Genomic DNA, 23,431 nt, shown 5'->3' with positions numbered 1-23,431 from the left:
TTAGCACTACAAGGTGAAGACTTGGAGGCTTATCAGTGTTTTGTTCTAATAACTTGCTGACTATCCTTTCACTGACGATTGTCATTATTTAAAGTTCCTCCCTCAATTCTTTTCTTGCTACACAACAACTTGTGTTATTTGTATTCTCCACAGATACAAAATGTCTGTTCACTTTATCCCCTGTTTCCCTAATTTTTTTTCATCAGTAATTCATCAGATGGTTCTCTGGAGAATAAATGTTTGCTTCTCATTTTCCTTTCCAGCTGGCTTTTCTTCCTGCTTGAATGGCTCTTTTCATTAATATGGTCGTCCTTTACTGTTTCCAATCTCATGACCTGCTCATATCTTCATGAAATTGTTTTATTCTTTCAATGGCAATTTGAAAGTTTAAATTCCTTTCCAAAAAATCTAGAATTAAAACGTGGAATTGATAAACTGACCATGATACAATTGTAAAAACACAACTGCTTCACTAATATCCTTTTAAAAACAAAACCTACCATCTTACTGTGGCCTATATATGCCTGAGTACCCATCCTAACATAACTAATCATTTGTGCCCTGCCTTCCAAAAGAAGGCCACTGAAATCTAGTGACAAATAAGGAAGGCAATAATTGCAGACTTTGATGCAAATCTTAATTCTTAAGACCAGCTTACTTTACATTATTCTTCATACAGATGGTAATAAGGAATTTTGGAATATCAAAAATTATCGGAGCAATTTTTTTTTGGATCTAACAATTCAGTGTCCTTTGTAGAGATTTGTTCCCAGTTCTTTATGTCTATACAAACACATGCAGTGTTCACTTGTAACCTCTTTATATAGTCATACAGCGTGGAAACAGACCCTTTGGTCCAACCAGTCCATGCTGAACATAATTCCAAATTCATCTAGTTTTTTTTAAATCTTAAAATCTACCTCTTTTGGTCATCTGCCTAACGTGGTTCAGTGTCAAATCTTTTCTGTACTCATAAGCACAATTACGATGTTTTCTCACAAATAAGAATTATCACAATAATCTATTGCTGTTAACCGGAACTAGAATTTTAATTTGGTAACAATGCCTTCAGCAAGAGTACTACTGAACAAAATTTTTGAATTATTTCTAATAACTATACTTTCTGACTATGATAACTTGATCTAGGTTGCTCATGCTTAAATTGCATTTTGCATCTTAGTGCAAATTACCTCATGAAATAATTCAGTTCACATCTTGAACCCTTGCAAATTCACTTTATTAAATTAGGGTTCTAGCCTCCGATTTACCTCTTGTTTGAATAATTATGCTCCAATTAAATAAAAGCTAAACACAAGTATAATGTGATTGGAACCAGTTGGATCTTATTGACAATGAGATCTTGTATTAAGGTTGTTAACCTGGGCCGATTGGGACATCCTGGGTGATTTAGATATAACCAGGAGATTCATAGCCTTCTCAATGTAGGGGACTGACTCTGTGCTGGCTGGGCCACAGTCAGGGTGTTGGTTTCTGCTTTTTTCTGTGGGGGTGGGGGGGAGAAATAAACCTGATCCCTGATCCTGCTGAATTATTTAGCCAGTTTGTTAACTGGTATCCTTTTAGTGAGGACTGATTTCTAAACTCCTGATGTGCACAATGTGTTTCAGTGTAACTCAGTTCTCATTAGGGGATTGTTGTTTCACTGATTGGTGTGTTACTCTTTTCTCTTTCACTTTTGAGAAAAGGACAATGTTGATTTTTGTGGCAGGACTTACCCCTCGGACTCTAGTTTTCTTTGTTTCTTTTTGTATGTGTCTTCACTGTTTTTTGGTGTTTGGGCTGAGCCCTTGTGAAGAAATACATATAAATAGGAGATTCAGAATCTCTTCCTTATGGGGACTGATTGGCCAAGCTGGTTGGCCATAGCTAATGTACAGTGTACAAAGGGTTTTGTGGTGACTGGTTACTGGTCTCTGTGCAGTTATTTCAGTTCTGTGTGTGTGTGTATACTAAAGATTATTTATTTATCACTATTACAATGACTATGTATCACCCTTTTTAATCTCTGTCCAAACTAAACAAAAAGGAAAGGAGATATGTTATTTCCATAATAGATCTGCCACCCTCAGCTGCACCAGTTTCAGCTGTTTATTACTGAAATTCACAAGTTGTTTTGATTCTTTTGCTCTAGTTTGTTGTTAGAGTTGACCTCAGAGGTTTTTTGGGGGGGGGAGAGAAGAGAAGAGAAACATTCATTGAATAAAATGAGACAACAAAGCAAATAGTTGGAGGGAATTTATTTCAATGTCAACATAATTGGCTATGCAGGATAAATACATCCCCAACTGAAATAACCACATATGTCCCTCTCATTATCAGCAACAAGTTAAAAATGAGTAAGAGGGAAATTGATAAGTACAACTGCCAAAGGGAGAAAGAAGGGTTTCCTGAGGATGGTTACACAAATTGCAGTGAAGGTGATTAGAAAAAAACAAGTGTTTGGGCTGGAGAATGATGATGGGTGTCATAGCTGAAGCTAAGCAGAAGAATTTTCAAATGTATATTTCTGCATCATGACAGGAGGGTGTGAAAATCACAAAAGATGCAGTGTGCCTCAAACTCCTCCTGAGTATGAAGTACTAAATGTTCCAAATGGCTACTTTCTCTAAATATGCACAAAGTGAATCATGAAGAACATGTGCTCCCCCAAACCAATATATCTGAAGTAAAATCAGACTGTGTTACAAATAAAAATGGGAATCCAGTTAATTGGGTTTAAAGCAAATTCCTACGGCTGAATCTGACCTCTTTTTTTTGTCTTAATCAGAGTTGTCAAGTCTTTTGGAAAATGTCACTACAAGACCCAGTGAGCTCTCTTGCCCGATCATACCCAACCTGTCTTGTTAATTACCTATCACATCCCCCTTTGATGTGTCTCAGCCGATTTTCACTCCATCTTGCTGCCTGCTGTTCCTGGAAGAACTCCCCATTCTATGTATATCCTGGAATTGGCTCACATCTCTTGAGTTCATGCCACCTTTTTTTGTTAAAGTCCTCCTTCTCACCCAAATAAGCACTTAGTCTGGAGCTACCCCACAGAGTTGCTGACATTTGTTTGAGATATGGCAAATACGGGGTAGGGATGGTTAGGGGTACATGGATTTTGGCAACCTGCTGTTTGGCACAGACCTGCTGGACACAGGCCAATGAAGGACTTCCTTCTCCAGGACCAGCAGTGGAAGCCACAACACCAAACCATGCCAGCTTGGTCTGAGGTTGCCATCCAGTCAGTGCGCCCTCTGCTGTCTGGAAGAATGTGCAACACTCTATGGTGAAGGTCAATGGTCTCCACTCCACCATCCGCCACATTAAGTTCCAGCACATTCTTTACGGTGCCTCAGGCTCACTCTATCTCTGCTACAGTACCCACCTCCTATCAAAGTTCGCACTCACTTCCATCACTTCCATCTGCAACATCTCCCCCCACTCACTGCCACCTCCCCCAGTTTCCAACTAACCTTGCGCGCATGTCCTCTCTGACTTCTCTCTCTGTCTGTCTCTCTCTCTCTCTCTCTCTCTCTCTGTCTCTCTCTCTCTCTCGCCACCATCCCACCAGCATTAAAAGTAACAGTTGTGTCACCCACTTTCATCTCGCTTGAACACTCGTCTCTCTCATATTCCAGAAGGTAAACTGCACACTGTAGGGCAGAAAGGGTCCAGACCGATGGTTGGCTGCCCACCATTTGGTTCCACATCCCTTATGAGAAGAGGATCCTGACTCTGTCCAGCCCGAGCAGGGCCTGCACTAGGATCAGATTACCGAACCCCTGAGCAAAGGCTATCCTCCTTGACTTGGCTGAGTCCTGCCAATAGTAATGACAAGCTTCCTGACTTTGTGTCTGCACTTACTACTGTCTTGCCATGTTGTTAATATCAGCCTAATATCTATAGCTGAAGAAGCAAAGCACAAAAAGGGATCTGCAGGGAGGGATACATTCTAGGTGTTATGGACTAGGCCAGACCCTCTCAAAACCTTTCAGGAAGGTAGCCCAGACCCTAACTTTGCTGGTTGTTTTAAGCAGGTGTGCAGTGGATATTCCAGGAGAGATGCAGCAAGTCCAACCACTTAGTTTTAAACAAAACACATTATTTACAAATGAAACACAAACAAAAGAGAAAGGTTAAGTTATTCTGTCTTCCAATCTGAAAACCCAGCAGGTCATACCAACCAAATGATGTTGTTGCTAATACTTGCAACAATCCCCATAAACACCCCTTGGCACAAAAGGTAAAATCAAACACAGAGTCTTACAGGAGAGAAACCAGAGAGAGAGAGGGTCAGCATGGACTTGCTTCTCTTGGGTCCAGCAGCTTCACAACAGACTGCCAAAGCCAAATCAAACCAAATTAGGGTAAAGCTAAGCTGGCAGGACTAGCCACCCCCCCTTTCACTGCACAAGAGTTTTTTTTAAAATCCTTAAAAGCCTTTTTCCTGAGGGCAGTATCTGTTAGCTATAATCAAACTGGCCCTAAAACCCTTCAAATGTAGACTTTTTGGAGTCTGTGTCTTTTACAACCTCTTGGAAGAAAAAGCCAAGGACAATTTAACCTTGTTAAAGGAGCAGCATCATCACAAAGGTCAGCAGTATGAAAACAAGTGGACAGCATGAAGATGCAGCCTGGTCCCAGTCCTGTGTACATTGTAACTAATTCCACAGTTTCCCTGCTGCAATACAGTAATCACCATTGCCCATGCAGCATTGAAGCGCAGAGGCATCCAGTAATTAGATCAAAGATATACCATGAGGGTTATTAGAAGCTTGTACATATTGGATGCCAATGTCCATGGCTATGGGGTGCATATGTCCAGTGTCCATGGAGCATCCCTGAGATGTTGGTGTCTGGTTCCCAACACTAAGGTAATTCACACAAGCTTCGAGATGAATCTCTTGGGTATCCGCTCTGACTTCCAATTGGGGTTTCCCCCATATCTAGCTCATTTGGTTAGCTTGATAAGATGGGAGGATATATATTAATGAAGCGAGTGGTCATTAACAAGGTACTTAACAAGTATTAGTTTGCGATTTTTGAGAAGATTTGTAGCCCAAGTTGAGGTTCAGGTTGTAAGTTTGCTTGCTGAGCTGGAAGGTTTGTTCTCAAATGTTTTGTTGCGATGTTAGGTAACATCATCAGTGAGCGCCCAGTGAAGCACTGGTGTTCAGTCCTGCTTTCTATTTGTGTGTCTTGGTCTGCTAAGGTGGATGGTATCATTTCCGGTTCTTTTTCTCAGAGGTTGGTAAATGGGGTCCAAATCGATATGTTTATTGATGGAGTTCCAGTTTGAATGCCAGGCTTCTAGGAATTCCTACTTGTGTCTCTGTTCAGCCTGTCCTAGGATGGGTGTATTGTCCCAGTCATAGTGCTGTCCTTCTTTGTCTGTATGTAAGGATACTAATGATAGTGGGTCATGTCTTTTGTGGCTATTTGGTGTTCGTGTATCCCAGTGGCCAGTTTCCTGTCTGACAGTCCGATATAGTGTTTGTTACAGTCCCCACATGATATTTTGTAAATGACATTTGTTTTGCTGGTTGTTGCTATCGGATCCTTTAGGTTCATCAGTAGCTCTTTCATAGGTTAACATGATGCCAAGGGGTCGGAGTCGTCCGGTAGTCATCTCCGAGATATATGATAGTGTGGTTAGGCTTTCTGGGTGTGTTGTATCTACTTGTTTCAGTTTGTTGTTTAACAGTCGATGGGCTATGTTTATTGGGGACCGTTGTTCTTGAATACGCTGTATATATTTTTCTGCTGCCGCTTATAGTTCCTGGGTGTTGCAGTGTGTTGTGACCCATTTAAATAATGTTCTGATGCAGCTCTGTTTGTGGGTGCTTGCATGATTGCTTCTCTAGTTAAGTATCTGATCTATGTGTGTTGTATTCCTGTAGGTGCTGGTCTGCAGTTCTCCATTAATTGTTCATTCCAGGAAGGGGTGTCTGTTGTCATTCTCCTCCTCTTGTGAAATTTATACCAACAGCCAGCTAATTGAATGTCATTTACTAAATACCCTTCAAGGACTATAATAAACATTACATTGGACAGACAGGCAGAAAACTAGCCACCAGGATACACTAATACCAACTAGCCACCAAAAGACATGATCCACTATTACTAGTATCCTTACGTACTTTGACTGGAACAACACATCCATTCCTAGGACAGGCTGAACAGAGACACAAACAGGAATTCCTAGAAGCCTGGCATTCAAACTGGAATTCCATCAATAAACACATAGATTTGGACCCCATTTACCAACCTCTGAGAAAAAGAACTGGAAATGATATCATCTACCTTAGCAGACCAAGACACGCAATAGAAAGCAGGACTGAACACCAGTGCTTCACCTGAGGCTCATTGATGATGTTACCTAGTATGGTGATGATATGTCTGAAAACAAACCTTCCAGCTCGGCGAGCAAACTTACAACTTGAACAAGTATTAGTCCTTGTCAGTTGACATCTTGCTACTTACTAGGAAGAATCTGGTTGCTTGGAGTAACCATAAAAGATGGAACAAGACATTCTTGACATTGAAATAGGCCTTGCCTCATTCGTCACCCAGTTCTGCCATGCATATCTCCATAACCCCTGCTGTTCAGGCCCCTATAAGATTCAATTCATAACTTGAGTAGATTGTATTTCGCACAGAATAGATAAAGAAGCTAGCGAAGAGATTTTGAAGATTAATAATCACGGAGAGAGTGACTGGACGGTGAATGCATAAGAAAATTGGAAGTAAGTTATGTTACCATGTTCAAAATGGGCATCAAATATTTACAGGCAGTCACACATTTGTCTTCAATTTTTTGTTACATAGTGGAGCTGTTTACCTTGTTCCTTGAGTATCATCTGTACACAATTAGTTATGTAATTGTAGCCAGTGTGAATTCAGAAGTGAAGATTCAGTCTGATGGATCTCTCTAACTTCTTTGAGAATGTCTACTTGAATAGATATGAAGTAGGTTCAATGAATGGTGCACTGTGACCTTCAAAATGTGATTTTAATAATTGAATTCAAAGGTATGCACAATTTTAGAGTATGGATATGGAACAGGTTAAATTAATGAATACAGTAGTTATGTTGAACTGAATTGGCATGGGGAGTGGGCTGATGGTATTCAAAGTTGGTGAAGAGAATTGTCATTTTTGTATCGAGTACCTGAGTCAGAAACTTATGCAAAGTCAGCAGATGTTTAAAACGGTACAGGTGGGGAGAGGCATTCAGAAGTTGAGATAAATTAGTCAATGTACTGTTAATAGACAGCTCAAATAAGACAAAATTTGATGCAAGCAAAGTAAGTGTCTGTACAGGAAGGAAAATATAGCTAAACTTACTCACAAGTGGTGATAAAATGGTTAAGAATTAAGTTGAAAAAGATTTGGGTACTCTTAGTTAATTCAGTACAGTAATCAAAAGCTAATAAGATATTGAACTATATAGCTAAATGGTCATCAATTGGGTAGAATAATGGTCAAGTTTTAATACTGCTTTTGTCAGGATGCATGTTGATTACAGTGTTTAGTTCTTATCACCAAGAAAGGAAAATATGTTCGGGTGCTGGAGGTAATACAGCATAAGGCTGATTCCCAGAGTAAGGGGCTAGGCTCTGAGCAATAATTGAAGAATGTTGAACTTATCATTCGAAAAGAAATATTATCTGAGAGGTGATGTTACTGAGGGAAAGAAGATTGTTAACTGTATTGGAAAAAGTGAAGTCAAAACATTAATTCAAGGAGAAAATTATAGAAAATATTTCATATGAATGCTAAGTTTTAAGACAGAAATCAAAAAGTTTTTTCAGGATACAAAAAGGTTTGCTTCCACTTTGTGATGAGGAATCGGCAAATATTAATGCATGGAAATACAAGTTGAAACAGATGTAGAAGGAGTTGCAAGTTTGCACGTATTATTTTACATTATTGGACAAAGTCAAAATCTGTCTCAATAAATGATTAACATGGTATAAACTTCCAGATAAGAGTCAAGGCTTACTGCTTGCACCATTCAAAGAACAATCGGATGGTCCGGTGACATTAGGATCAATCTGAATGTATGAAATGAGCTGAAGGTGAACGGCCTTGCTCTCACGATGAATTGGATGAATGCCACACTAAATGTTCTCGATTCCTTTCAAAGGAATTTTACGACTACAGTGGTAAAACTAACATCTTTAATTTAATGTTGTGAAATATAAATGGAGCCCGGTGCTGATTACTTAATCTGGATAATGGTGTTGAGAACAGTGGTGAATCTGAAACCTTGTTCAGCATTAACCTTTTTGATGTGAGAAATGATTGATTTCTGTTAACTGATGTAATTCACTTCAATTTCTGAATGCGCAACAATCTGTTCTGGTTTATGTGACTCTTTCTTCTATGAAGACGTCATGTTAGTGCTCTGAAGTAAAAGAAATGCTTTTCCAAGGACATTGCATTATCCCTGCCTCCCCCCCCCCCCCCCCCCCCCACCCCCTTTCATTTCAGTGTGAATAGACCTTCCTGGTTGGCTGTGTTTAGATAAATGGAAGTGGGCAGCCTTGCCAACATCTACAATTTATCTGAGAAACTGCTCAATTCTCAAAAAGCCATTTGGACATATGATGGCTTCAGATGAACTGCGAAGAATCAAAACCATTGTACAGTATACCGCACAGAAAAATGAATTAATTGCTTTTAATATTTGTTCCATCAACATTGCTGTTATGTTAACCTGAGGTTATTTAGTCAACAGCTTAACAAGTGGTAAAAACAATTCAAGTATGCTAACCTAGCAATCTAATGAATGATACCTTCATATAATGCATTGACCACAAAGTATACCTTTCTCTTTATTAAGGTAACAATTCAGTGGTTCACCTTTACCCACATTGCATTGAAAGATACTTCATAATTTTTAATCCTCCCTAATTAGTTTAGCAAGTTCCAATTTCTATTTATTTACTAAAGAAAACCAACTGACGTGGGTTTGTGTATACCATTTGCCCACACTGATGATGTTTGATTTTTGACTGCAACCAAACAGGAGCTGTGCAATGGATTGTAGCTTTCTTATGGCATTAATGACAGAGACTATAAAGGAGCTGTCTGTATGAGTATCTGCTGTATGTTGCATAGGAGCTGGTTTAAAAGCCTTTTGGGAGAAGTCTGAGAGCAAGTTTCACTCAGTAAATTATGGAGATTTTCTTCTTTAGCACTTGGATTTGGCTTAATGCCTAACTGAAATATATACAGCGAAATCAGACAGCACACTGCAGCGGTGACTGGAACCAAATTGGCCAAATGGGAAATTAGGCAATTTCCTGAAAGCCCCAATGAATGGTTTCAAAGTGCTTTATTATCTGCATCCTCCTTGATCCATGAGAGTGCCAGGGAATTCCAATGCTTTTTGGGGGCAGCAGAAGTCCATCTCTATTAGGCCAAAGTCAGTCCCATCTGACATCCGTTTGTGCTTTCTCAACTAAAAACAAATATCCCTCTTTCTCTCTTCTTTTCAAATGTAGCAGCATTGTACAGAATGTTCTGCACTTTGTATTTAACCATTTCCTCATAGTAATAATGTTGGTTTACAGATATACAATATGCATTATAGCATGAGCGTCAATGGAAAGATAAAAGATGGATCTCTGGAAATTGACACTGAGAACAACCTTGAAACATTCAGGACTGGAAGTGGCAGTGAAGAGGCAGTGGAGATTCATGATTTTCAGACTGTAAGTCAAATACTGTGTCTTCAATCTTGAGAACCCATTTTTTTTTGGCTTATCCATAAGTATACTGTCGTAATAATCTGGTACATTAAGCATCATGAATTACATTTTATTTGCTTTTGATTGAAACCATTTGTAACAATAGGCCTCATTAGATATTATTCGCTATAAGATCAGTGCCCAAGACAATTCACTGATCAGGTGTTTGGACTTGTAACCTTCCAACTGAGGGGTCATTGAGCTCTGGTTACTTAGCTAATGATGACTTGAGAACAAAATTAACAATGTGTGAATGTAATTTTTGATTTGTACCATGTTTCAGTGGAACTTGATAGAAAGTGTGGATGTGCTTGCGAGCTGTTTAATTGTAACTCATTGCTGTGTTACAGGGAATTACAGGAATTCACTTTGCTGGAGGAGGGAAGTGTTACATCAAAGCCCAAGCTAAAGCACACCTGCCTGATATTGAGAACATGAAAACTGAAGCAATTGCACTTGAACTTGTAGGTGTTATGTGATTTTAATGTTTATGGTTTTAGAAGACTAACACCCAGGTAACATAATCTTTAAATGGAGAAAGCAAGCATTTTGATGCCATTTTGAGTTAGCGCTTGTAGAAACTTTCATTCGAATTGATGCATAATTTGCAGGTTCTCGTTCAAGACCTCATTGCCACGTCAATCAAGTGGAAACGCAGTTTGCTGCAGGGCAGATTTTTTTTTCCCCTTGAGTATGACATTCTGATTCAGAAGAGAATCTGGCCTAGTTGCCCAGATACTGTGAAATTCATACAGTTGGACAGCTGAGAAAAACCATCTGAAGTCTACTCACCTACCGTCCCAGTGGGAAAGCAGGGGAATGAAAAAACAAGATCTGTGTGCAGGTATAAAATGTAGAAGATGCATTGCACAAATTAAACAAATGAATAGCTTAATCAGCCAGATAAAATAGCACATAAAGTAATTACTGAAAGCAGGGAGCAAATTCAACTTGGAAGTCTTTAATATTTGTCTCACCCATTATTATATTATATTATTTGCATATGCCAGCCCTGAGCTAAGTCTATTTTACCTGAATAGCTATGATATATTATACTTTTGTTCCTGTTTATTATCAGTGGGCCTGGTCCACTTGGGGTAATTAGTGGAATTACTGATGTGCAAATTAGGTTCAGATGAGGCAAACAGTCCCTTTTAAATAATATGTATCAAGATAAATTGAGAACTGCAGACATGTTTTAATCTCGTATGTAGTGTTTAATTAGACTTTATTTTTTGACCATACATGTAATATTTGACAGTTAAGTTCTTTGGACAAAAATGGAATTTGAGGGACTATGTTCAATTACAATTTTTAATGGAAAATTTAACGTGCTTTTTAAAAACCTGACAAGGTTTAAAGAGTTCCTGATTGTGGTTGCAAATGCTGTTTAGAAGCTGATCCAAGTCCACATGCAGCATTATAACTTAACACAGGTAGTATTCTAGTTTGCTCGATTAATGTACGACAAGAATAATCAGCTTTAGTACCTTTGTACAGCATAAAACTGGTGTCTAACCCCTTTTTAATTCACCAGAGAGAAGTTGCTTCAAACTGTTACCACTATCACAGAAAGGGTCAAAGCTCTAATTGTGATGGTGCCAGTGGCCAAGAGGATGTCCCTATTGGTCTGTGACCCCACACACACACAGCCCATGTATCAAAGGCATCAGAAAGAATTTATGTTGATCTTCGAGAAATAGGATGAATGTGGCTGCAAGTGAAGAAGTGACTTTCACAACAAAGGACATAAAGTAAATTGAATTGCATTTAGCCCACCAGACAAGAACAGCAACAGAAGGGACTCCTGGCAGTTTAAAAATGCCATTAGAAATAGAGATGAATGTGTCAAATGTCTCCTGCCTTGAATTAATAGAAGTATAAAAGGCTGAGGATGTGGGCTTCTGCAACATGCACGGTAAGGGTCTTTTTTTCTTACCCTCCAATAATGCACCTCATTTTCTGATTTTAATGATTAGCCAATGATATCAATGCTGAGTTCATATTAAAAGCAGTTCAGCATTTGTTCACCTCCTATATTAGCTGTCCTGCAATGATACTGAAAAGGTAGTTAATATGGATCATTGTTAATATGGATCTTCTCTCTCTGTGCAGATTAACCTGGGTTGTCTGAAGTCCAAGGACATGCACCACATGCACTGTCACAGCAAATGCAAGTGCTATTTTATACAGCCTCAAATGAAATTGAGGCACTCAAACTAATAATGATGACTGTATGATACATCTTCAGTGATCAGTGTACTAATGTAATACAGCCACTAGTCAAGGGCAAATTGAAATGACTGTTTCAAAGTCACAGGTAGTGCAAGATGGAGATGCTGACGTAAAAGTAGCTGAGTATGGAGCTGAGAAGGTTGGTTTTCATAACATTTGAGCAAACACATCCCTCGTTAGTTTTGTTGCACAAACAGGGAGTTAAAGATAAGTCTTCCTACCTAACGGATAGTTTTTGATTTGCCAATTCCTATGTTGGTAGTGTTTTGAAAAATTCTCTGATTCTCATTGTATTTGACCTGGAATCAAATCTTAATGTTCCACTAAGACTGATAAGTTTACTTATAAGATATCCAGTAGTATAGCTTTTGTGGAAAATTAAGTAAGCCTAGAACACATGCAGAACTTTTGGAAATATGGCCCTGTGCATAAAGCCCCCTTTTGGTCAGAATTCCGTGGGCCATATCCGAGAAAAGCTGGAGAAACCTTTTTGAGGGGATGTGCAAAAGACACTATCCAGTTCAAGAGCTTGATATTACTATATCCTTGTATTATGATTCAGTAGAGTTATATATTGGATAATACTGACACATCTCTAACTGCAAGACTTCTTATTAGAAGGAGCAATGCAGCAAAATTAGCGAAATGGATATTTGGGTATAATTGGGAATTCCCGTAAATTTCAAGAACAAAAATTAATTCAGTGATGGACGAGGAGCTATCTTTTGTCAGGAGCTATCTGTAAATCAGTCAAGGAGATATACTTAATTGAAGTGAGTGCTCAGAAGACATTTGTAAAAGTTCTAGCAGGATACAGTTTCACCCTCTAGTATAATGTTTGAGCACTGAGGAAACAATTCACCAATATTGAGTTTGATGCCACTCTTTCTACTGATATTAACTGATGTTAAAACAGGACCATGATTTCTGTTGTCTGGAAAGCTTTCTCAGCTATTAGATTATGTTATGTATTAGTCCACATGTGATTTACACCTGGAGTAAAGTACACCAAACAACCAGGTGGAATTACATGGTAAAATAATTTAAAATGTTACTCTCCTCCCCCCGACTTAGAACAAAGACAATTTACAGCCCAGGAACAGGCCCTTCGGCCCTCCAAGCCTGAGCCGATCCAAATCTACTGTTTAAACCTGTCGGTCAATCCCTAAGCATCTGTATCCCTCTGCTCCCCACCTACTCACGCATCCGTCCAGACACATCTTAAACTAATCTTAAATGCCTGCCTCTACCACCTCTACTGGAAACTCATTCCAAACGCCCACCACCCTCTGTGTGAAGTATTTGCCTCGTGTATCCCCGTTAAACTTTCCACCTCTCACCTTGAAAGCGTGAGATCTCGTTATTGAATCCTTCACCCTGGGAAAAAGCTTGTCTCTATCCACCCTGTCTATACCCTTCATAATTTTGTAAACCTCAATCAGGTCCCCCCTCAATCTCCTTTTTCTAATGAAAATAAACCTAACCTAGTCAACTTATCTTCATAGCTAGCACCTTCCATACCAGGCAACATCCTCGTAAACCTTCTCTGCACCCTCTCCAAAGCATCCACATCCTTTTGGTAATGCGGCTACCAGAACTGTACACAGTATTCTTAATGTGGCCGAACCAATGTCTTGTACAATTTTAACATGACTTGCCAGCTGTTATACTCAATACCCCATCCAATGAAGGCAAGCATACTATATGCCTTCTTGACCACTCTATCCACCTGTGCAGCAACCTTCAATGTACAATGGACCTGCACTCCCAGATCTCTCTGCCCATCAACTTTTCCCAAGGCTCTTCATTGTATAATTCACTCTAGAATTAGACTTGCCTAAATGCATCACCTCACATTTGGCTGGATTGAAAGCCATCTGCCACTTTTCTGCCCAACTCTCTAGTCTATCTATATCCTCCTGTATTCTCTGACAGTCCCTTATGCTTTCTGCTACTCCTCCACTCCATTTTGTAATAGTCCCACCTTCCCCAGAACCGGTCCCAATGTCCAACAAATCTGAACCCCTCCCTCCTACACCATCTCTCAAGCCACATGTTCATCCTGCCTATTTTTTTTATTTCTACGCTGGTTAGCATGTGATACTGGTAGTAATCCCGAGATCATTACCTTTGAGGTCCTCCTCTTTAACATCTCTCCTAGCTCCCTGAATTCTTCTTTCAGGACTTCATCTCGTTTTCTATTTATATCGTTGGTGCCTATATGCACCAAGACAACGACTGTTCACCCTTCCCTTTTAGAATGCTCTGCAGCCGATCTGTGACATCCCTAACTCGAGCACTTGGGAGGCAACATATCATCCGGGAGTCCCATTTTTGGCCACAGACCCGCCTATCTACTCCCCTCACAATAAAATCCCTTATGACTATGGCCCTACGAGTCTTTTTTCTGCTCTTCTAAACAGCAGTGCCCACCACAGTGTCATGAACCTGGCAACTGCAGCCCTCCCTGGTGAGCCATCTCCCCCAACACTATCCAAAATAGTATACCTGTTTTGGAGAGAGATGACACCTGCACTGCCTTCCTACTCTTTTTTTTCTGTCTTTTGGTCACCCATTCACTGTCTCCCTCAACAATTCTAACCTGTGGTGCTATCCACGACCTCCTCAGCATTGCGGATGCTCCACAGTGAATCCATCCGCAGCTCTAGAGCCGTCATGTAGTCAAACAAGTCAGACACGTTCCTGAGTTCCCACATCAAGCAAGAGGCACATGCCACGGGTCTGAGGTCCCCTGCCATTGTAAGCTTAGCTTTATATGAACTAACTAAAACCAAACTATGCACTTAAATCTATGAAAATGAAAGATAAAGAAAAAATAAAAGCCTTAGTTTACAGAATCTGTCTCTTCCAGTTAGAGGAGGGGGGTGGGAGGGAGATACTACACGTGTAGTATCTCAGGTTCAGCCACTGCCCAAATATAAATTAAGCCCTTACCTTCCCGGCAGCCCTCGCTTCATTCCACCTTCTCTCCTCACCGCTCTGTCAAAATGGAGGCCCAACTCCCAAAGTAAATGTCTTTTTAAATGGGAAAACATACCCTTTGCGGCAGCCCTCGCTTCACTCCACCTTCTCTCCTCGCCACTCTGTCAAAATGGAGCTTGGTGATTATCAGAATTTCAGGAAACATTATTGGATTTGAAATATAATAAGTGTTTGTTGACAGTGTTCGCATCTACATTCACTGCTTCCTGGGATGTAATTTCACAGCAAGCTCCCTTAAATAGTTCACCAAAGAAGACATGATCCATCTTTGCAGTGTCCACAACACATGCCACAGGGAATGTTCAAAATGATTTTCAATGTTACAGACCTGAGGAAAAAATATTTGCAATGAACTAAACCTGCAAAAAAAAGAGGATCATGCAGCTCAACTTAAAGTTATGAAGGATTAAAAGGAATCAGGTCTTGTTGGTTGAGTGTAAAATGAAGTCTACTGTTCATAAGGATAAGATTAAGTATACATAAAAAAATTTAAGCAGGAAACATTTAAGATCCAGAAGCCATGAAAAACCTATCAACAAACTGGAACTGAAAAAAATACATGTATGGTTCAGATTAACAAAACTAATTTAAAATTTCAGTAATACAGACAAAATTCAATTTAGACAAATGTAACATGCATTCCAAATCAAACATGTGTAATTTATTTGTGACTTCAGTGTTAAACAAATCCATGTATGAAATTCATTTAGAGTCACATGGAATCAGAGATGTTCTTTTCAAGTGATTTTTCTTCCTAAAACAACAAATTGCAGCTTTTTAAAACATATGGATAAATTGTATGATTTATGGGTTTGTTATCCACTTTGAATAGCAAGTGTAAATGTGTTATCATTCAAGGTCTTCCTTTCTAATGTTGAGAGGCAGAACCTAACTTGTAGAGAATCCAGACATGAACTTGGAGGTTAATACAATACTGAGAAAAGCAAGAAACTTTTTCTAATTGATATGGAGTTTTCATAACCCTCAAATTTAACAGTCTAAAATGAGGCCTCCACTCTCCCTTCAATGGATCGAGAAGCGAAGACAAAACAATAATATTGTGCACAACAAGCATGTGCTGCAGAAAGTCTTCGCAGATAAATATTTCATTTAGTCATTCTCTAAGTTACTGTGTTATATTGGCGCAGCTAGCCTGAGTCATGAGGACAGCCTTCTGACTCCATTAACCCCTTCCACCTCCCCAGAACTCTGCTCAATTTCACTTCCTGCACCACCAGAAACCAACAGCCACTCCCTGCCTACAGTTTGAACCTTAGGATCTAACCTACCCACCTCCACTACTGGACATGACAAACCCCAAATGACATCTTCCCCTCCCTCTCTTGGCACCCAACCTGACGATTCACCTTCACAATGCCTAAGACTAACTTACACAAGACCAGAATCCTTAACCACTCCATTCATCTGGCACTCTATCCACCTGGCACCATAATTCCTTAAGCAAATGACCCCATAACCCCACACTTACCTTTTGTCAGCTCCTGTGGATAGGTTAGTATCCTAAACATCTAGCAGTGCTGCTGGACATTGAGATTTAAGCATGGCTTTCTGGCTGCTAGCTAAAGGAGTGTAATTGTCCTGTGCTTTCAGGGAGCTGTTTGATTTCAGTGCATTCCTTATTTCTGAAGGAGATGGGATTTGAACTCCAGGCAGGAAATGCAGACCTCTGCCCTAATAGGGAAAGAAAATGGAAGCAGAGTGGCAATTGGATTGCCAATCCTTGGAATATCCAGATCAATCACAATCAGTCATTCAGATTCGCACAGAACCAACTCAGGGAAGACTTTGTGCAGGCAGACAGACTTTGTTATGTTGTGCTTCAAATTGCTGAATACTCTGGGGAAGCAATGCATTCAGCAGTAGTTCATAAAGGGGTTCCAGGGCAGGAGTGTTCAACATAAGGTTCGAGCATAGTTTGCACCTGAGAATAAGCAGTTGTTTGATGCTATTATAACTCAATTTCTCTTATACTGTTATACTGGCCTCGTGGACAAAATGGTACAAGATCATAAAGAGCAGAATTTCACATACAATATCACAAATACCTTGAGCCCGTCACATTAAGGTTAAGCTTAAAAAGAGTAAATGTGTAAGGCACAGTGATACTGAGCCCCTCACAGACTCCTATCAAGTACTGTATTATAATGTTCACATTCTGCAGTGCTGTACTGTGAGAATGTCATTAAGGCACATTCTGACTTCAATAACTAGACAGAAAACATTAGGTCAATTGAAGAATTGCTTGAAAATGTTCTTTGCAAAATAAATTTTGAGCTTTTAGAAAGGAAGAATAGACTTCTTTCACGTACAGTTTCCTTAAGCATGTTAGTACCTCACAGTAATCTTACCACACAATCACACCTTTGCTAAAGCAAAGGAGTAAATGAACTTGTATTTATAATATGCCTATTATATCCTCACAACATGTTAGAACATGATAAATTATTTTTGAAATGCAGACACAGTTATACAGGCAAACACAGCAACTAATTTGTAAGGTTCCACTAACAAGGAAAGAGTGAATGACAATATAATCTATTTTTCATGGTTTTACTTAAAGCAGAATTATCTCTATGAATCACTTATTTCCTGACACAATACTTTGCAAAGCAGGATTAGTATGAAGGTGTGCAATAACAGATATGAGGACAAACAATTGTTACTCTGAAATCTGTCATGGTACACAGTTCCTTTGTCACAGCTCATAATAACAATGAGAGTGTCTTATGTCATAAAGCATACTGCTGCTGCAAGAGTCAGGTGTGTAAATCAAAGATGGTCTGTAAGCAGAACCAACATGCTAGTTAAATGACAACTGATGTCCTTGCAGTAGAGATTCACAGATCTCAGTGTCCAAAGTTCAGTTCTGACACAGAAGTCAAGAAGAGGTGGTGCTCAGCAAAGTAGGAAAGGATTGTGTTTCTATCCCTCAAGACAACAAAGTTTCCAATCCATCTCAACTCACATGTCAGTAGGTATGGCAGAGAGAGAGAGCAGGACCTAAAAGTGACAACAAGTTTTTGAATGAGCAATAGATAAGTGTGAGTCTTGCATTTTGGAAAGTCAAATCAATGTAGGAGTTTCAGGGTGAATGGTAGTGCCATGTAGTGGAACAGAGGGATCTTGGAGATCAGGTTCACATTTCTCTGAAAATGAAGAAAGATTTTGGCACACCGGCCTTCATTAGTCAGAACACTGAGTATAGAAGTTGGGAAGTTATGTTGCAGTTATGCAGAGTGTTGGTGAGGCCGGACTTGGAGTATTTTGTTCAGTTTTGGTCCACTTGTTATAGGATGGATTTTATTAAACTAGAAAGGGTGTCCAAGAAATTTATAAGGATGTTGCCTGGACTCGATGGTCTGAGTTATAGGGAGGGATTGGACAAGCTAGAACTTTTTCTTTAGAATGTAGGAGACTGAGGGGGGACTTTATCGAGGTGTATTAGATCATGAGTGTCATGCATAGGGTGAATACACTCATCCTTGATTCCCCAACCCTGGGGAAAAAGGACTAAGAGGGCATCATTTTAAGGTGAGAGGGGAAAGAATAAAAGGGAAATGAGGGACATGGTTTTTACACAGAGGGTGATAGGCAGAAGTGGTTGAGGCAGGTACATTAGCAACACTTAAAAGACATTTGGGCAAATACATGGATAGGAAAGGATCAGAGCCAAGTTTAGGGAATTGAGGTTAGTGTGGATGGACATTTTGGTTGGCATGGACCAGTTTGGGCCAAAGGGCCTGTCTCCGTAATGTATAACTCTATGAGCAGGATCAAACAACTGGTAGACCACCAGAAATTGTGGAGGATGCATAGAGTACAAGGGGGTACAGTGGAGCAAGTGCTACTGAAGTCAATATAGTCACTGGGTGGCTTTCCTGCATGATTCCTGTCTCTGTTACAGAAACTAAGGATTCAGCACTCAGTGACTAACTGACATTCCTTTAAAATCCCCTGTACATGGTAGTCTATGATTATCAGTATCTAAGAGAGACACCAGTGAAACCTTCCAGCTGGCCAGCAATTTTACTCTCTTCATAATATAATCAGTTTGGTGAAGTAAAGTATTTAGTATTTAGTAAAGGGAGGTCATGCCTGACAAACCTGTTGGAATTTTTTGAAGAGGTAACAAGTAGGTTAGACCAGGGAAACCCAGTGGATGTGGTCTATCTAGACTTTCAAAAGGCCTTTGATAAGGTGCCACACGGCAGGCTGCTGAGCAAGGTGAGGGCCCATGGTGTTCGCGGTGAGCTGCTGGGATGAGTTGAGGATTGGCTGTCTAACAGAAGGCAGAGAGTTGGGATAAAAGGTTCTTTTTCAGAATGGCAGCCGGTGACGAGCGGTGTCCCGCAGGGTTCGGTGCTGGGGCCACAGCTGTTCGCATTATATATTAATGATTTGGATGAGGGAACCAGGGGCATTCTAGCGAAGTTTGCCGATGATACGAAGTTAGGTGGACAGGCAGGTAGTACTGAGGAAGTGGGGAGGCTACAGAAGGATCTAGACAGGTTGGGAGAGTGGTCCAGGAAATGGCTGATGGAATTTAACGTGTGCAAGTGCGAGGTCTTGCACTTTGGCAAAAAGAATAAAAGCATGGACTACTTTCTAAATGGTGAGAAAATTAATAAAGCCAAAGCACAAAGGGATCTGGGAGTGCTAGTCGAGGATTCTCTCAAGGTAAACATGCAGGTTGAGTCTGTGATTAAGAAAGCGAATGCAATGTTGTCTCTTATCTCAAGAGGGTTGGAATATAAAAGCAGAGATGTACTACTAAAACTTTATAAAGCTCTGGTTAGGCCCCATTTGGAGTACTGTGTCCAGTTTTGGTCCCCACACCTCAGGAAGGACATACTGGCACTGGAACGTGTCCAGCGGAGATTCACACGATGATCCCTGGAATGACAGGTCTAGCATATGAGGAACGGCTGAGGATACTGGGATTGTATTCGTTGGAGTTTAGAAGATTAAGGGGAGATCTAATAGAGACGTACAAAATAATACATGGCTTGGAAAAGGTGGATGCTAGGAAATTGTTTCTGTTAGGCGAGGAGACTAGGACCCGTGGACACAGCCTTAGAATTAGAGGGGGTCATTTCATAACAGAAATGCGGAGACATTTCTTCAGCCAGAGAGTGGTGGGCCTGTGGAATTCATTGCCACGGAGTGCAGTGGAAGCCGGGACGCTAAATGTCTTCAAGGCCGAGATTGATAGGTTCTTGTTGTCTAGAGGAATTAAGGGCTACGGGGAGAACGCTGGTAAGTGGAGCTGAAATGCGCATCAGCCATGATTAAATGGCGGAGTGGACTCGATGGGCCGAATGGCCTTACTTCCACTCCTATGTCTTATGGTCTTATGGTCTTAAGTAGTTGAATGTTGTATATTATCCACAATGTAGCAACACAAAGGAGAGAGGTATTTGCAGAGCCTACAACGATTTGATGAAATGTCTTATATTTAATTAATCTGTTGCTGGGAGGATTCATCTGTAATTATTTCAAGAGCTGTGAGAGCACCATGGATTTCTGCTGATGGTTATAGAGGAAGTGTGAAGAGAAGAAAATGATTTAAGCAATTTTTTTTTGTCCAAGTAGTTTAAGAATAAGTGCCTAAGCTTCCCAATTTAAGTATCTGATGACGTGATATTTGAAATGTTATGTCAATGTTTCACCTATTCCTCCTTCATGGAATGCTGCTTTTACCTTCCTATTCTGGCACGATACTGCTTTGGTTGCTACTCGGGACAGTGAGATTTTGCAGAGCAAGTTTATACAGTGACTGACAGTGGCTTTGGTCTGTATTGTCATGTGCTTTCTGAAACATTAAGAAACATGCATCAGAAACCATCCCATCACTACTAAAACAGGGGTGTAACAGATAAAAGTATCATTAGAATTCACAGAAGAGGAATTAATGCACGATTGAGAGGGACCTTGACATTTGTGAGAACAGCATGAAACAGACATGCTCAAACAGGTTGATGTTAAGAAGGAGGATGTGCTGAAAATCTTGAAAAACATAAGGATAGATCAGTCTCCTGGGTCAGTCAGGATATACCGAATGATACTATAGGAAGCGAGGGAAGACATTGCTGCGCCTTTGGCAATGATCTTTGTGTCCTCACTGTCCACTGGAGTAGTGCCAGATGATTTGAGGGTGGCAAATGTTATTCCCTTGTTCAAGAAAGGGAATAGGAAAGATCCTGGGAAATACAGACCAGTCAGTCTCACGTCTGTGGTGGGCAAATTATTGGAGAGGATTCTGAGAGACAGGATTTATGATTACTTGGAAAACTGTAGTTTGGTTAGAGATAGTCAGCATGGCTTTGTGAGGGGCAGGTCATGCCTCACAAACCTTACTGAATTCTTTGAGGATGTGACAAAACACATTGATGAAGGTAGAGCAGTGGATGTGGTGTATATGGATTTTAGCAAGGTGTTTGATAAAGTTCCCCATGGTGGGCTTATTCAGAAGGTAAGAGGCATGGGATATAGGGAAATCTAGCTGTCTGGATACAGAATTGGCTGGCCTATAGAAGACAGAGGGTGGTGGTAGATGGAAATTATTCAGCCTGGAGCTCGGTGACCATTGGTGTTCCACAGGGATCAGTCTAGGACCTCTGCTGTCTGTGATTTTTATTAATTTCTTGCTTGAGGAAGTGGAAGGGTGAGTTTGTAAATTTGCTGATGACATGAAGGTTGATGGAGTTGTGGATTGTGTGGAGGGCTGTTTTACGTTGCAATGGGACATTGACAGGATGCAGAGCTGGGCTGATAAGTGGCGGGTGGAGTCCAACCTGAAAAGGTGTGAAGTGATTCATTTTGGAAAGTTGAATTTGAATACAGAATACAACTTTAAAGGCAGGATTCTTGGCAGTGTTGAGAAACACAGGGATCTTGGGAACCATGTTCATAGCTCCCTCACAGTTGTCACCCAAGTTGATAGGATTGTTAAGAAGGCGTTTGGTGTGTTGTTGGCTTTCATTAGCAGGGAAGTTGAGTTTAAGTGCCGCAAGGTTATGTTGCAGCTCAATACAGCCCGAGTTAAACCTCACTTGGAATATTGTATTCAGTTCTGGTCGCCTCATTATAGGAAGGATGTGGGAGCTTTAGATAGGGTGCAGAGGAGATTTACCATGATGCTGCCTGGATTGAAGGGCGTGCCTAATGACAAGAAGTTGAGGGAGCTAATGCTTTTCTTATTGGAGCAAAGTAGGATGAGAGGTGACTGGATAGAGGTGTATAAGGTGAGAGGTGTAGGCAGAGAATTTTTCCCAGGATGGAAATGGCAATCACTAGGGGGCATAATTTTAAGGTGATTGGAGGAAGGTTTAGGGGCGATGTCAGAGGTAAGTTCTTTACTCAGAGTGGTGGGTGCATGGAATGCACTGCCAGTGGTGGCAGTAGAGTCAGAGACATTAGGGACATTTAAGCGGCTCTTGGATAGGCGCAAGGAAGTTAGTACAATGAAAGGTATGTAGGTTTGTCTTAGAGTAGGATAAAAGATTGGCACAACATCGAGGGCCTAAGGACCTGTACTGTGCGCTATGTTCTATGATTCTAGGATAAGTGCCTCACACCAGTTGCACAGAGTTTAAAAAGAAAAACTCAATTTCATTGCGCAAGATCCAAATGGCTGCAATTAACAACCCTCCATGACCAAGACCACAGCATTCTGATGGAATTGACCATCCTCTTAGTTCAGTGAGAAAGATAGCTGTACTGACTCTGACAGCCCTGAACCCCCAGATCACTTTGTCATATGTTGCACTGAGAGCCTGTGGTTGTGGGCAGTGCTGCCTCAGTTTAAGGGGCTGTCCAATTAGCACTTGTGGAGGAAAAACCGATATTGAGCTTTAACGAGGTGTCACTTATTGCATTGATCGCAAACCAGTACCAGTTACATTGACTTGGTTGGCATGATTATAAGGCTGGCAATGACACACCTGCCTTCATTGGCACCTTGTGCTGAATTAACTTTACTCAAACATTGTATGACATCATTAGGTTGGATGGACCTTTAATGCAGCTTCAACATCAACTCTGTCAGAACCATTATCTTAAACAATACCCATACTGAGAAAAATGGTTTATGTTAGTATTCGTTTGGAATGAGTTAGTTGCTTAAAGGTTGAAGCTGTGGAAATTTTGACACTGGCAGCTGGCACTCTTCCCTGTTAAATCTTCCCCTCCTGAGGCACAGCCCTTGAGTCAATGCTCCTGTGATAGTATAGTTGCTGTGGAGAATAGCAATAAGATAGTACTGTACAAATTATATACCACCAGACATCTTTGGAAGCTGCTTTGCTGTCATTTTTACTGGTATTCCTTAACTAAGTTCCATTCTGTGGAGGCATGAAATATATGCGTTTTAAGCAAAGATCAGTATCATGAAACTCTACTATTTATTCC

General features: G+C 40.4%; 1 protein-coding gene across 1 annotated transcript in view; it reads left to right on the top strand.

Annotated features, from left to right (window-relative positions):
• Nucleotides 1-23,431, top strand: part of cnmd (chondromodulin) — a 70,710-nt gene that overhangs the window by 5,742 nt on the left and 41,537 nt on the right. The window contains exons 3-4 of the mRNA XM_072578176.1: nucleotides 9,587-9,727; nucleotides 10,114-10,227. Coding sequence (XP_072434277.1) covers nucleotides 9,587-9,727; nucleotides 10,114-10,227 — 255 coding nt within the window. The remainder of the gene's footprint in view (nucleotides 1-9,586; nucleotides 9,728-10,113; nucleotides 10,228-23,431) is intronic.

This window comes from Chiloscyllium punctatum, chromosome 9 (genome assembly GCF_047496795.1).
Source record: "Chiloscyllium punctatum isolate Juve2018m chromosome 9, sChiPun1.3, whole genome shotgun sequence".
In the NCBI taxonomy this organism is placed as follows: Eukaryota; Metazoa; Chordata; class Chondrichthyes; order Orectolobiformes; family Hemiscylliidae; genus Chiloscyllium; species Chiloscyllium punctatum.
Note: the sequence above shows the minus strand (reverse complement) of the source record. Positions and strands in the feature narration are given on the sequence as shown.